Below are 15,905 nucleotides of genomic sequence, written 5' to 3' on the forward strand. Positions count from 1 at the left end.
AATGTTAATTCCCTCACAGTGCCTAAACTGCAATAATAGTCACTTGGCGCTGGTCGATGTGACCCAAGTCACTCTTGCCATCGTTAACCCGCTCTTATAGACAGCTTCATCAGAGAGACTCTAAAAGGCCCCATTCATATATGGGTGTCTAGATGGATAAACAGAGAAATGCTAGCATTAAGGTTCATGACTAACAGCGTGCTGGTAAGAGTGGTTCACTGGTTTTAACGGGCCTAGCATTTCCGTCAAGCTAATAATAACATTTCTCCTATTGCATATCTGCTGCTTTTTACTCTACATTGCGGTTCTGTACAAGCTAAAACTCCTTTTAAATATCCACTTGTGGTGTGGGCATCCATCAATGTGTGTTGTAAAATTCCATCCAGGCAATCTGGTGGTCATGAAATATCAAGCCCTCCTTTCTGGATCATTGCAAGCCTGACATTTCTCTGATGACAAAATCCTTACGAATGTCACATCATGATTCTGCATTTCCATGGCTCACTCCTACCAACTGCACTTCCAAGCACAGGGAATCAAATAAACCATAAATCAATCTGCAAGTCACACTATACAGACTCCCCTGCCTATGGCCAGCATCAGTGTAGTGTATTTGCTCACTGGGCTGTTTCTAAAAGCAGAAGCAGACAGACACCTCTGTGCTTATTGCCGGTGTCACTGTGCTGCAGTATGGCTTATGCACTCCATTTATCACCGCTTTTTATTAAAAGTCATCAGTAGCAACAGTCCGATACGCGAGTAAACGTAATTAAATTGTGTGGATTTTTAACAAACACAAGGCAGGACATGTAGCCGCAGGGATGGACAGGTTGTGTGCTTCAACCAAACTTTAGACACTTATCAGAACAAAAATGTGCTCGGGTCAGGATGTGTTCTGTTGTTCAGCTGATCGGTCCATCCCCATTTCTTATTTTCCAAACACAGCATGAGTGGTAATCACCAAGCAGGAAGAGCAGCAGAGTAGAGTCTGAAAGCATGCTCATTTTCACATTTTCACAGTTGGATATGAACACAAAAGGGAATAATTATTGCGAAACGTAACAAAAAAACCAACTAAACTAACATTTATTAATTCAAGATTTGCAAAAGTTGTAATAGGAATAGACCTCCTCTAAATAATCTTCGGCTTCAGATTGTTGAACCCAGGCTGATTTTATCTGCAGTGACATCTACTGTTTGGAACAAGAACTGCAGTAGACTTAGCAGGATTTTACCTAACATACCTGCCGTCCCAACATCCGGTGCTCAAAGTTATACCCGGGTCTTTAGTTCTTTTTTACTATTTTGACCTTGAGTGTTGACAGTATTAGAGGGGGCAGTTTTTGCAGTTCATACTTTTTGAACTTGATTAGCGTGGAAGAACTTTTAATTAGTAGCAAATTGTTTCCTTTTTCTCTAGAGTACAAAGTACGTGACAAACATAGACTGTTAAAAACTGGAAAGACCAGAAAACATGCAATTCAGAAAGGACAGATGTGTCTAGATCAGACAGGAGCTACAAACGACAGCTTGCCTAAACATAAATATCTACAGTCAGAGCACTGATACTGGATGAGTAACTCCTGCTTTAGTGACGCAAGAGTTAGGGAGTTGTCCCCTACTCCAACCGTCTCAGTCGTTTGCCCCATTTACACTAACCTTTTTTAACCGATCCATGCGGAGTTTGGACTGAGCTTGGATCAGTTAACCGTGCTGAGCTTGGTTCTTATGACCATTTACACATCACGCTAGCACGGTTCCTCGCCTCCTAGTGACGATCTACGGTACTACTGCTCTCTAGGATTGAAGGAGGGAATCAAGCAAATGAAAAATGGCGGCGCCCATAACATTCAGGAAGTTATGCTTTGTTAAAATTGTGATATTTCGTCGTTTGAGGAGAGTCAGGCGAAGAAGGCCAAATTTGGTAAATTTCTTTGAAAAAGTCGTCTTTTGGGAAGTGGATAAGACAAACAGTCTAATCAGGGCTTATAGACGCAGAAAAATACGACAGACGTTAAGGTTCTTCACACTGCTAAACAGAATCATCACTGGAAACCGTGTGGCATGGTAAGGAAGTTAGTATTTTTATGAATGTCTGACGAGACGACGTGTTGTGCTCATGCGCTCTTTGTTATCAGAGAACCGTGCCCCTGAAAAACCGGGCCGAGCCCTACTATTGAACTGGTCTACATTTAACGAGGTTTGGTTTATTTATTGCTGTTCTTCTTTTAATGAAGTAATCGTGGATTTGACAAAACAGATGCGATAGAAGCAGCTACACGTGCATCCTCATGCGCTGCCATGATTATTTTGGTCCGGCTGTGGACTCGGCAGCTCTTGCTTTCATCACAGTTGTATGGTCCTGCTTCAAACCACAATACTGCAACGGGATTGGCCCAAGGTAAGGTTATCAGTGAGGATGATGGTAACAGAGGATAAAACAAGCAGCAGAAGCAGCTGAACTAGTCTAGTGTGCCTTTCAGATGCACATACTGCCTATGATTACAATAGAACAGCATGACAATAGACCCTTCAGCAACACAGCCGGTTTCACTGCTGCAGCAGTAAAATATACAATTAGGAAAGAACCATTAAAATCTGACAAATGAGACAGCTTTCCAACATTCGCCGGTCTTTTTCAGAGGGAATACATTTAATGAGCAAACCACTGTCTGACACTTGTGAGTTCAAGAAATTGTCGAAACTGATGTCACTGATTCCAGGCCACAAAATGCTAAATATCAACACCAATAAAGTCAAAAGAGGGCTCGTTGTTGGGAAAGGAATCAGGTGTTTATGCAAGCCGTTCTCGCTGGTATGTGTCCGATCATTTTCAGCAACATTTACTGTGGAAATAAAAACACTGACGTCTGAAAAACAGAATGAAAAACTGTGATGGCAAATCATTCAACTAATTTCAACAAAAGGAGCAGGGATTGAATTCCTTCGTTTTGCTGTGATTGGCAAATGAGAGGGAAACTGTACTGTTAGCAGTGGATCAGTGCTCTGTCATATAAAGCACAGACCAAAATTAGGATAATTGGTCTGCTTTTTGACACTTCCTTCCATTGTGATGCAACTGAAACTGAAAGGGGGCGTATTTAATGTCCGAGTTCTCCGGGTTCATTTCTCAACCTTTGACAAAAAGGCTCACCTTCTCTGCTGACCTCACCTGAAACAGCTGCCCAAAAAGGAAATGAACACAACCACGGTTGCACTTAGTTTCTGCGCCAGACGGGAGCAGCCCCACTACAAAGAGCTTAATCTATTTATAGGAAAACACCGCTACAGTACAGCGAGCAGAGCGGAAAAGGAACTCCACGAGATAGGAAGACAGTCGGACGCCAAGATTACATGCCAAGTGCAGAGATCAACGAGAAGATCTGTTATTCCCCAGCTTTAGATGTGAATTTAGCTTCTCGTGTGTCAAAGAATTTTACAGCTTCACTTCTAACTCTAGCAGAAGCAAAATATATGTAGTACTGATAAAGCTGTCCTGAGCTGTATTTCAAATACTAAAAGTGAAAAAAAAAAATGGGAGTATGGTTCATTCCTAAAGGCTAAGAACAACAACTCCATTCGCCTTAAATCCTGAGGGTTACAAAGCTTCATGGTGCCAAAATCACACCACCACAGCAACATCTTCCTAACGGAATAATCCAGGTGAAATACAATCAAAGACAGTTGGTAAAAATACTTTTGTTTCTTATCCTGTGATGCAGGCGACATCGAAAAGTGTTTGTGGAACATCAAAATAGATAAGTGCCACTTTGGAGGCTCCCCTGTTTTGTATAGTGTGTATTGAGACAAAGTGTGTGGCATTCACATTTTTTTCAAGATGGGCTATTACATTTGCATTAATATTATCATCTAGTTTTTTTTCCTCCATATTTAATTATAAACTGACCATTTATGGATGAAAGTCCAATGCTCCATGAGGAGCCCCAACTAGTCAAATCAGTATTAGCTACTCAGAAAGTACATTGGGTTGCCTTTGGTTGGAGCCTACCCAAACCTTTAATGTTCATCTGGAGGTGAGTTAATCTTCATCAATACAAACAGAGCATCTGCATGGAGTGGTATGAGTTTTTATCAGGTCACTTGACTAAATGCTCCTTTCCATTAGTAGCTGCAGAGCTTAATCTTGACTTGTCTCAACTCTACATGATTTCTGTCATTTTTCGTTAAATTGTAGTACCAACTCAAAGTGGGTGGGATCGTCAAAGCAAGGCGACCTGAAAGCTAACATGCTTTGAACCACCTTCAAGCTACCTCTGTATTCTCTCCAGAGGTGGATAAATCCAGCTTCACAAAGTAAAAACCCTGCCTGGTTTTCCTTCATCCTGTTCACCTAACCAGGTGATTTTAGTCCCTCTCTCTGCTTATGGAGCTGGAGACGCAGATGGTTGGAATTAATCTTGTAATTTCTGAACTTGAATTCCCCACCTTTGATTTTCTCATCAGCACCAAGAACAAAAATGTCTGCGATTCGTCAATTGCAAAGTGTTGATTTTCCCAAAAGCTCATAATACACTAAGATGCAATTGCGAGTTTGTAAAAATGGCGGGTTGGATTCTTGTAACGGAGTCATTCTCTTTATTGAAACAGTGACGTCACCCACAAGCCAATCAGTGACCAGCAATCCTCTGAAGTCGTATTTTCGTATGGAACGTTGGCATTTTGCCTTTTATAGAATAGGATGTTTCTGTAAAGTTTGGTTTCGCAAACTATAGAGAGAAGCATCACAGATTTAAGGTTTATATTTCTGCATCCAAGTCTGTGGGAGATTGTTTTAATAATAATTTTCCTCAGCCTAAAAAGTTATTTAGTTTTTACAGCTTTAAAAATAATATTACTTCTAATGACTTGCAGTTTTTAACTCTGATCCTGTTGTGGTGCTGAAGCTGTGAAAGACTCCTACTGGTTTGGAATCAGGGTCACTGTAAACCTACAGATAGTAATTGCAATTAAGGACAATGACAGGAGTACATCTGCTCTGGGTAAGGCAACACTCTCTGCCTCCTCCAGTCCTCCAGGGGCAGTGCATTAAAGTATCTGATTGTTCGCAGGCTGACAGCCGATCTTCTTGAAATCTTACATCTCGAGTGCCGGCCGTCTAAAAATCAGCCAGAGGCCACTGCGCTCCGTTCTGGGTAGCACGCTTTGCCAGCGATGGAAGCTATTTGAGGATGGAGAAGCCTCACTGTTTTGCCAGGAAAAACTCCAAATGACCATTAGCGCTGGGCGGATCTGATTCCAAGGCACCAACGTTTAGAGCTGCACAAACAGAGAGATCGTGTTCCTCTGTGGGTTCTATGGCATGGTCACGACCTCGTTCTAAGGTCAGATACTCCCACAATGAATGCTTTAAGACATATTAATTTGTCAGGACACTTGTAAATGTACGGGGCTTTGGAGAAGTATTCACACCCCATGTTATCTTTATTATTTTATCTGATAGACCAACACAAAGTAACAAAAAGTTGTTGTTTTTTCTTTTCACTAATAGAAACCTTTAATGGGTTTTATGCATAATCGATGTTTAAACCACTATTAATACATGTGCTCCATGTTCTATAAAATAATTCATGCGCAATATTCTAACAGGCTGCGCCAGCCTGTTTTTTTAGATGGATGGTCATGTCTTTGCAGTTGTGTCATACTCTTAATTTTCAGCTCAGTGAAAAGAGCTTTGGGAGATGTCAAAAGTTTTGGATACCGTTTCACAATCTAACGCCGCTTTAAACTCCCCAAAACGTCCTTCCTTCTTTGTCTTCATGAGCCTGTTTGTTCATTTTTGTTCTATAACAAACCTCTGAGAACACATACGCACCTTCTCTGAGACTCATTTCAGAAAAAAATGTGTCATTTTTTATGCACTACTTTTTGATGGTCCTAAAAATCCCCCCAAAAATGCATTCACATTTGCATTAGCGTGACAAAACGTGGAAATGTCAAGGGTGTGAATACTTTTGCGCAGCAGCCTTTAAAGGTTTGCGGTGATGTCAAAGAGTATTCCTGCCCGTCTGGGCTGATGAGGCAAGTAGTTCCATTTAGAAACAACATCTGTCTGTCTGATTTCACACTGTGGTTAGGTTATGTTGTTCTGGGAATGTGGAAGGAGAAGAAACGCACAAAAATGAAGCAGTGGAACATTAGCTTTACCGTTGTGTTCATCCAGCTCATTGCCGATCTCTTGGCCCATTATCTTCTGCCGGCTGATGACAGCTGCTAGTGCATCCAGGCCTGCGTCCTGGGCTGAAAGAAAAGAGAAAAAAAACAACCAGGGGTAGTGGGGAGAGAAAGGAAAGGGAAAAAAAAGAAAAGACGCTAACGCTAAATCAAGACACTATGTCACTGGGGTGAAAACGTTAAAAAGAGGAGAAAGATACATTTAGTAAAAGCTGGCATTTTTCTCTACCACAGGAATTTCTTGTGTAGCCACAAGTTCAGGAATAATAATTAACCTTTTAAAACCTCCACATGGGAAGGTTTCATTGGTTTAACCTAATTATAATAAAGGCAACTTTAAAAAGGCAGGGAGTCTGGCAGAGGAAAGTCATGTCACTGGCAGGTATCAGAAAAGAATATAAATAGAACTGCTGTGGGCTCAGAATATATGCAGCATAGATGTGATTCATGAAGAATAATGAAAATTTAATTTTATATAAACATCAGTAAGACAGTAAATTAATGTAGTAATTAACTTTTATTCTTGTACTTCACATGTGAAATCCACTGCCACCAATCTGAGGGTAAAATTACATGATGACCTTTGATTTGACAGAGAAGTTAGCTCTGTGGTCAGAACAGGCTTTTTCCAGCTGCGACAAACTGCCAAAATCAAGACAATATTGTCCAGGCAGGATTTTGAGATGATCATCCATTATGGCCTCACGCCTCGACTATTGCATCGCGCTGTAGTTCGGGGTCAGCCAGGCTGCCCTCTCTTCAGCCTTCAGCTCCGATGAGGCGCTTCCCTCGTGACACCAACACGGAGCTGGACCAGGGGGAAAGGACAACTTTGAGGCGGACCTAGGGGCAGGCTTGCAGAGTCCAATAACTAGTCAAGATGTGCTGAGTCCCATGTTTAAAAATCTGGACTGGGTTTTGTTTTTGATTTGCCAAATTACAAACAGAGACCAATAAGAACACAGAGCTTCCCCATTAGGAAAACGTCACATTAGTGAAGTGCGCTCTGGAAATGCGCTCTTTTATAGAACCAGATAGGCTCTAGCTCCGCCTCAGATTAAGCACTGGGACTGAGTAGACTGAGTAGTTGCACATCTAGGCTATTAGCCAGCTACGTCATTAAAGGCGACTTGTCTTTCCTGAGGACAAGTTTCAGTGTTTTTGGTCAGTGCTCAGAGGCCTCATCATCATCACCCTAAAAAAAATGATGATAATCATCACCCAACCCACTTTAGATGGATGGAATGTGAGGCGTCTGACATTTGAATGGTCAACCTGTGTGCTTTCTGAGGAGCTGACTGAAATCTGACCAGCTCCTCCAGCTGAGCTGCAGCCCAGTACCACTTCAGGCAGTCGTCTATATACCTTAAATTTGGATGGCACCAAACAAATGCTCCAACATCATCTGGGACGATTGAAGAATTGAGATTTTTAAGTGAATCCCTCCATGTTGGAACCTTGGGCAGACTGGGTACAATCGTCACTATTTCCCAGACTCCATGTTGATTTACCACCTTAAAAGGGGTTATAATCTCTTTCACCGTTTCATCTGACAGCCCTCCTGTCAAAGTACCAATCATTTGCCACAGCTATTATTATATTAACCTCTTTAGACCTGAGAATTTTGGTCCAAACCTATATAGGCTTTTAGACACCTGAATAATGGCTAAAAAAATATTTCTGCTGAAACATAAATATTTGATCAGTTGTAAATGTCATTTACAGATCTGTCAGTAGAAATAAAAACATATGTATGAAGAGAAAGTGATAATTTTTAGGTACCAAACGGCCTGTTTAGACTAAAATTCTTGTGTCTTAAGAGGTCAAGGATTCTCTTAACCAGATTCATTTAAAGAGATTAGTTTTTTATGTGTCTTGAAAACAAATACTATAAGATATGTCCTTAATTTTTCACTCTAATTAGAAATTCTTTTTAACACTGTGGTAACATTTTTGAAGTATGTTTTAAGGATTGTTCAACTGTTCAATAAAGTCATTTTGCTTTATCCTTTGCTAAAAAGTAAACCAGATAATTAAAGCAATCTCCAGAAACAGAGACTTCTTTTCTCCCGGGGTTCTAGACGGATGAAGCTTTGTATTAAATCAGTGTGTTCAGGAATGCACGATTTTACAAAAACGTGCAACTGCAAGGTTATTAGCGAATATTGTGATAATTGGTTTTGATAACCCTCCCTTTATTCTCCACTCTTCTCTTTGCTTCTGATAATAAAGATAAAAGTCCATCCAACTGGTCAAAGACAGGTGTATTAGTTGCATGCAACTTTTACTCCCTTCTAAAGATCTGGACCAGGAGTGTAAACACTATGCTCATGTTTAGCTGTTAGCCAGTTATTTCATTCATATTTAAAAGCGAGGTTTGGTTGTTTGATCCTAAAATAATATTTCATGCATCCCGACTCATTGAAGTGCAAATTACCCTCAATGATTCTCTGTTGCTGTTGTTTAATCTCCCCAAAGGACAGCCCCCTGGTCTCCTCCGTCTCGTCGACGAGCCACGGGTTGGCCGTACTCCCTCCACCTGCTGCTCCGGCCATCAGCGTGGATCTGTGGTTCACAAAGATGACAGTTTGCACTTTTTAGCAATAAGCAAGCACTCTGAAAGGTAGTGCATGGTAACTGAACCGGCTCTTCACAACCACTATTTTTTCTTATGGATAAACTTCACATTCACAAGAGCACTCTCACTAACACCAACAGGTGCTGGGTTCCAGGTCCTTACAGATTCACTTCCATATAGTAAACCCTTATTTTTATCTTCAGCTACCACATTATACATGTCGGATTAAATAATACTACATATACTTCAGTGATGGCATCAAGGTGTTACTTTTTTGTATCTGTTACACTATGTTCGTTGGTTGTGCTGTTCTTTTTACCTCTCTCTATGCAGGTGATAAAGCACACTGAAGAAGTTTTATCATTCTGTCCTTTATCTCCTCTTTCTTTCACCTTTTTTTGTTGTCCCTTTCCTCTTCTACTTTCTCATTGTAGTGTCCATATAATTTGAAATACTCCCTGCATGAATTATAATAAAACTATTTACATGCATAAACCAAGGAGAGCACTATGGCGAAAGCCGTACTGCTCCACTTGTGAAAGTAAAATCTCTTGGGCTCTTTTTGGCATTAAGACAACAGTTGTTATTGCCACATTGCGAGACAGGACACTGTTATAAAAATAATAAAAATAAGCCATTAGTAGTTTAATAAAAAAAACTTATCTGAATACTCCTTTTCACACAAATTCCTAAAGTGTGAGTCAATAATTTGTTAAAACGACATTTGCTGCAATCACAGCTACAGGTCTCTAGCAGTTTTACAGACAGAGCTTTCCCCATTTCTTTTTGAAGCAAGGATTAATTATTTCTCAAGCATTACTTCAGATTCTCAGTTAAACTTAGCTCTGGAGTTTGACTGGGCCACTCTGACACATGAATATGCTTTGATCTGAACCATTCCTTCGTATGTTTATGGTGGTAGTTCTACAGAGAGCTGAAGCTCTGCCCCAGTCTCGTGCCTTCATCAGCGTCTAACAGGTTTTTCTGTCCAGCCTCCCCGCTGAAGGAAAAACATGCCTACAGCAACAGGCTGCCACCATCATGCTTCACAGTGCAGACTGTATGTTCAGGGTGACATGCAGCGGTAATTCTTCCTACACAGTGTTCTGCATATGCCCTAAAATATTACATTTAGTTCTCATGTGATCTGAGCACCCCTCTTCCACAACATTACTTTGTCCCCTGGTTTTTTTAAAGATTTAAACGCGATTTATTCTGGCTTTCTTCCAACAGCGGCTTGTTTCATGGCACTTTTTCCATAGACTGCCAGATTTCTGGAACATGCAGCTAATAATTTTTCTAACAACACATGTCCCCCCCCCCGAGCCTGGGATCTTTGCAGCTCCTCCAGTGTTACCTTGGCCATTTCTCTGAATAATGTTTTCTATATTTTCAGATTCTTTATTTTGAAAACAAAATGCAGGAACCATCTATAGTTTTACTTCTACTTGCATGAATTTTAAATAGAAATCCATCAAAGTTAATAGTTGTACTTTGATAATATCTTAAAAAAAAAACAAAAAAAACGTAAGAGGCACAAATGCTTTTAATAACATTCAAAAGTCATAGCATTGGTGGGGTGTAAATACTTTTTCCAAGGTTATTTTCTGTGGTTTATTTATCCAAATCTTCAGCTGTTAAATTGTTAGTTCTTCTGAAGACCATACAGGATGCGAGCTGAGGCTGATACCATCAGCGAAGCAGAGGAGACACGGCATTCGGTCGAATCTGTCCGACAGGTTTGATTATTGTTACACCGAGTGCCAGACATGCACTTCCTCCATTCTAGCGCCTATTGTGTGAAGATCCAATTAAACAGTCTGCGGAGGGCACCAGAATCAGTCAGGCACATCAGTTGGCCGCCGCAAAGAGATGACTGTCATCGCTGAGCATCCAGAGCCTGACTGAGCGACATGGACAGGCCAGATTTAACTAATTGCAACTATTTCCTGTGCGAGCAAAGACAGGGAAAGGTTAGAGGTGTAAAGGTGGGTCCACAGGGCAACATGTTGAGCCGAGCTTTTAAAAGGTCCATGTAGTTTTTATTTTATTTTTGTATGTGGTCCAAAATAGAGATACTTTGAATTTCAAAAGTTAAACTTCTCTTGGCAGGCTTGATGCCATTCGTTCTACTCAAGTTTTTCAACCAAAAAAAAAAAAAAAAAAAAAAAAAAAAGTAGCTTAGATCATTGAAGCAAGGCCAAATCCATCCCCTCCCACTCTTCTGTCCTCTCAGACCACACAGTGGGAACGGGTCCGACGCCTTCCATCCGCTCCAAATTACCCACCACAAGCCGAGAGCCGAACAACCACACGATTACAGTTTGCGAAGCTAATTTATTAGCAAATGTCGTTTAGGGTTTTTTTTGGTGTGCGTGCGTGTAACTAAGCCTTTTATGTAATTGAGTGTGTGGTCTGTAAAAAGATGAAAGCCTGTGGAAAGCGCTGCTAAGTAGATCAATCCCAAACCCGAAGCCCGCAACAGATATCGGAGAAAGGCGAACTCAGCCAGGCTTCAGCGGCCGCGTTCCTTTAAATCTGATGAAGCTGATCCTGCTGTCATTTACAGGACTCCTATCAATCATCTACAGCACAAAAAAAGCCTTCTTGTCTCTGTTCATCTTCATACTGCTAATAATAATAATAATAATAATTGGGGGATTCCAAACTAAATAATTCGCCTGTCAGAGAAAGCGGGGAAAGCCAACAACATGACATCACTTCCTCTTCCTGTCCCCTGTGTGTAAGTGTGGCTGGGTAGTTCAGGGGCCACCATTTGTGTGATTAACAAGTCTAATGAGAAAGAATTGGGCCGCAAAGTAACAAAAAAAAAAAAAGCCGCAGACCTGCTTCCCAGTGATGGAGCCAGGAGAGATCACAGCCCACACCAGAATACAGAGACGTTCACACAGTCAGCGACAGTAACGTTTCATCAGAGCCAAGTCAGGACTACAGCATGATGGCTCGGTATTTTTCATTGGGCAGCCATAGATTACAGTCTAATTATTAGAACAAATAACAATTAAACAAGTATGATTCACAAAAGGGGGAAACCTTGGTGAAAACAGCTGCTACCTTTTAAGCAGAATAGAAAGAAATGAGAAATTAAACAGCTTGATGTCTAAAGGAGAGTGAAGGCATACAAAGTGTCCCCTTAACCACGGTGCTGAGTGTAGACTACTTACATGAGGTTTAAGGGAGACACCAAACAAACCACCATCTTGTTAATTCATTTGGAAACAGACTAATGAATATAATTGGAAAGTATTGTTCTAACTCCAGAGAAAGCCATGTTTATTGACTCAAGTGAATAAAATTCGGTCAAGGACGAACTCTTCCCACAAGGCTTGATATAGATTTGCTTTTCTCATTTATAGTGGTTAATACCACTTTAAATGATTTTAGTTGTTCCTATGAAGCGGTCTTCCTAACAAACATTTTGTCCAAACTTCACACTGGAAATTACAGACTGTTGGGAAATGTATACTAAATAACTATACAACTATAACACACCGCACAAAATTTGTGCGACCGATTGCCTTGAGAAGTTACCCAATTAGTAGGCTGTGAGTGTAATTTAATGTCAGGATAAATGCAGCTGTTCTGTTTCTGGTCTCAGTGGTTTGCTAGAGAACATCAGAGAACCCACAGCTTCATGGTGAACAAGGAACACGGCAGACAGCTCCGAGAGAAAGCTGTGGGTTTGGTTATAAAACAATATCCTGAGCTTTGAGCATCCTATAGAGAACCGCTCTATCCAAATATTGAGAGATTATAGCATAACTGCAAACCTTCCAAAGCATGGCCGTCAACCTAAGCGGACAGGACCAAGAGGCCCCCCCCGGTAGGTCTGGAGGAGCTGCAGAGCTGCAGAGCTCAGAAGGGAGAAACGGCTGACGCAACAGCTATCAGTCGGGTTCTGGTTTAGTGATAAGGTGCTACACAGAGACAAACATGCAGCTGACATAAGTAAATGTAGAAATAGATCAGATGGAATAGACAAAGCAAATGCACGTTGTATAATAGCGGTCTAGGCTCATTATGCCCAGAGGGAGCGCCTGATTTGCAGCACATTGTTTCTAACTCCTGCTGGCTTCCCCCACTGAGTGGAAGTTAGATATAATTCAGTCTGATGATATCTAACGGTTCATGCTGGGTTTATTTCACTGCTTCATTTGTCACTGAGCAAATCGGTCAGATTCAGATTAAAGATGAGCTTCACAACCAGATGGTTCTAATTAACTTCAACGTCTCAATGGAGAGCAGGGAAGTAAATTAGGAAATTAACAAGTTGCTCACCTTTAACAGGTGCCTGTGACGATGGTACCACTGATGGCATACCTCAAGGAATAGATAAACAAAGAAAAAAATGGAGCAACACTTCAGGCTCCATTTGTGCGGCTTTACAGCTCTGTAAAGTTACACTGAGGCAAGGGCTGGAGGTGTAGCGCAGTTTTCTTCACATCTCCATATGTCACTAGGCCGATTTAAATTAAATTTCTGCAGCCCTTCACAGCAGTGGCAAAAGAAAGCACAAAAATTACCCCGGATTCCGTTTACCTGGGTTAAAAAAAAGCAATCTCAAGTATTTTAATTGCGCAACTTTGAGTGGAAACGGGGGCTACTCACGCTGCAAATCTGCTCGTTATGGTAGAGGCAGAAAGAAACCCGCTGCTGAAAGAAAGTCAGAAGATCTCCCATTCCAAGTTTGACACAAACCATGTGAGACAAAACGCACACATCCAGTAGAAGCTGATCTAGTCAGAGGAGTCTGGGATCTACATGGAAAACCCTGAACACATCATTCCCGCGGTGAAACATGGCGGTGGCAGCATCATGCTGGGGGAAATGCTTTTCTTCATGCATCATTTTCCTTCCACTTCACAACTTTGTGCTATTTTGTGTTGGTCTAGAACACCCAATGCCAGTAAAATGCTCTGTGGTTGCCATGCGGCCACACGCTGGAACGTCCAAAGGGAGCGAATTCATTATGGGCACCCGTAGACATTAGTGGACAGCAATCAGTGACAATCGTGTCGGATTTTTCTGCACGCTGTATTTTATGAATGTTTGATCAGATACAGACGCGTCCAACGCCGCTACGCGTGTAGTACCTGGACGCCTCAGGCTCTGTCACGTCTCCTTTGAAGGTGGCATTGAGCTGCTTCTCTCTGGTTAGCAGCGCGTCAATCAGGCTCTGCCGCCTGTCCGCCTCTGACTGCATTCTGATGAGAGCAGGTTAAGATCAAACCGTCACCTTTCATCCTCTTCAGCTGCAGTGGACTCCAGGAAGTCTGATCAGAGAGCAACTGTGCAGCGTTTTTAGTTTCCCCTTTGACAGACCACCACCCCCCTCTGGAGGGACAGCGCAGTTACTGCAAGCTGAACCAACCCTCTGGGAAAGACCGGGATCTCCGTCTCGTGACTTTTACAGCTTGTCACGTTGTCAGCGGGGAGGAAAAAAAAAAGGATACATGCGGCGAGACGAGGAGCTTCTCAACAAGCCCTCTTTGAGCTGAGCAATATTCTGTTTGAGTTTCTGCAGGGACGCTCGTAACGTCATGTTTATCTGGGGAGGAAAAAGAAGCAGAGCACATGCACCCGGGTGAGCAGAGAAGCACTGCGTTTCTCCAGAGGGAAAGCGAAGGCGACGCCTAACCTTTGCAGGGTTTCCCCCCGTTCTCTGCTGCCTGTTCCTCTCATGGATGTTCTCTGCTACCTCCTGTGCCAGGCGGCAAGTGGCGTCGTAATTCTGCAACCTGCAGGAGACGTGGATGAGGGAAGAAGACGGTCAACACGAAGCAGGCTTCTCAAATGAAGCTTTAAGGAAGATATTTTACCTTTATGTCTTTATTATACCAACTTTTTTACATTACATGATAAAAGTTAAAGTTTCACCACAAAAAAATGAAATCTCTTTTACTGGCTTAATGCTGATGTGCAGACTAAATTACTTTAATGTTTTTTCTTTGATTAAAAACAATTGACCTCGGAAAGCTTCTGAAGACAAATGGCAGCATGAGTTGTTACAGCGGGGTTTAAAAAAAATACAGAAGTCTGGCAGGTTTTGCAGCCGAAAGCCTCTTGTCCTTAAAAAGAGTAAGGCAAGCATGACTTAGGCTTGGATGAACCAGGAACCTTTCTGGAAATACTTCCTTTCTAGAGGTGAGAACAGGGCAGAAATGCTTGGCCATGACGCAAAAACCTAGATGTGGAAAGAACGCAACATATCAACGCAAACACCGCACGCCACCAGTCAGGTACGGCGGTGGAGGACTGGTGGATGTGGGCTTGTGTTACAGCCGCGGGACCCACAGCGCCTGTCCACCGAAGAGCTTCAGAGAGGAAGATGGGTCGACGTCACGGACAGCGACTCCAAAAAATGCGCAAAATATACAATAAAATGGCTAAAAAAATGTTTTTTAAATTTGATGCCACGCCCCCAGTCTAAAGAATATCAGTAACAGATGAGAAACAAAGTCACTTATTGTTCTGAAGATGGTTAGCGGGTGGTTTCAGCACCGAACCACAGTGAGACCAATAATCCACAATGGAGAAAACGTGGAGCAGTTTTCAGGAGTGCTGGGGCTACCAAAATGACTCTGGTCTGTCTCCAGGAGGTCATCCATTTCTCACAGGTAGTCATGTTGATTTGAATAGATTTGTTTCACCCAAATCATTTACTTTTTCTTTTTTTAAACTGTTTATCACATTTACTCAGGTTATCTTGGTACAGAATTAAAATTTGAGAAACAAAAATCTGTAAGGGGGCATACACTCATTTAAATTTTTTTTAAAGTACTGTACGTACTTTTAAGATAAAACAGGATCCCTTGATCCAGTCATTTCAGGTTTATACGACTGTCCGACAGTTCTTTACGATAATTTAATAGCTTTCTTCACATTTTGTTTTGCATCGTGTCAAAAAGGCAAATACAAACTTGTGCTTAATAAATCTGTTTAACAACATTCACTGAACGCTGTTTCAGTGGCACTGGATTTCCCGTCAGGGACCCAAGCCAAAAGGTTTGCAGAATATGTTTGGGGTTTTTTTTGGTTGTTGTTGTGTTTTTAGGGAGATTAGTTAGGGGGATGTCAGTCTGTTTCCAGTCCGAATCTGGAGCCATTTCTGCTG

General features: G+C 41.7%; 1 protein-coding gene across 1 annotated transcript in view; it reads right to left on the bottom strand.

The window, feature by feature from the left end:
• stx8 (syntaxin 8) overlaps positions 1-15,905 on the bottom strand; it is a 50,257-nt gene that overhangs the window by 33,750 nt on the left and 602 nt on the right. The window contains exons 2-6 of the mRNA XM_012873159.3: positions 14,430-14,529; positions 14,245-14,339; positions 13,885-13,995; positions 8,630-8,757; positions 6,166-6,258 (exon numbers count right to left, since the gene is read on the bottom strand). Coding sequence (XP_012728613.3) covers positions 6,166-6,258; positions 8,630-8,757; positions 13,885-13,995; positions 14,245-14,339; positions 14,430-14,529 — 527 coding nt within the window. The remainder of the gene's footprint in view (positions 1-6,165; positions 6,259-8,629; positions 8,758-13,884; positions 13,996-14,244; positions 14,340-14,429; positions 14,530-15,905) is intronic.

The sequence above is a fragment of the Fundulus heteroclitus genome, chromosome 5 (genome assembly GCF_011125445.2).
Source record: "Fundulus heteroclitus isolate FHET01 chromosome 5, MU-UCD_Fhet_4.1, whole genome shotgun sequence".
Lineage (NCBI taxonomy): Eukaryota > Metazoa > Chordata > Actinopteri > Cyprinodontiformes > Fundulidae > Fundulus > Fundulus heteroclitus.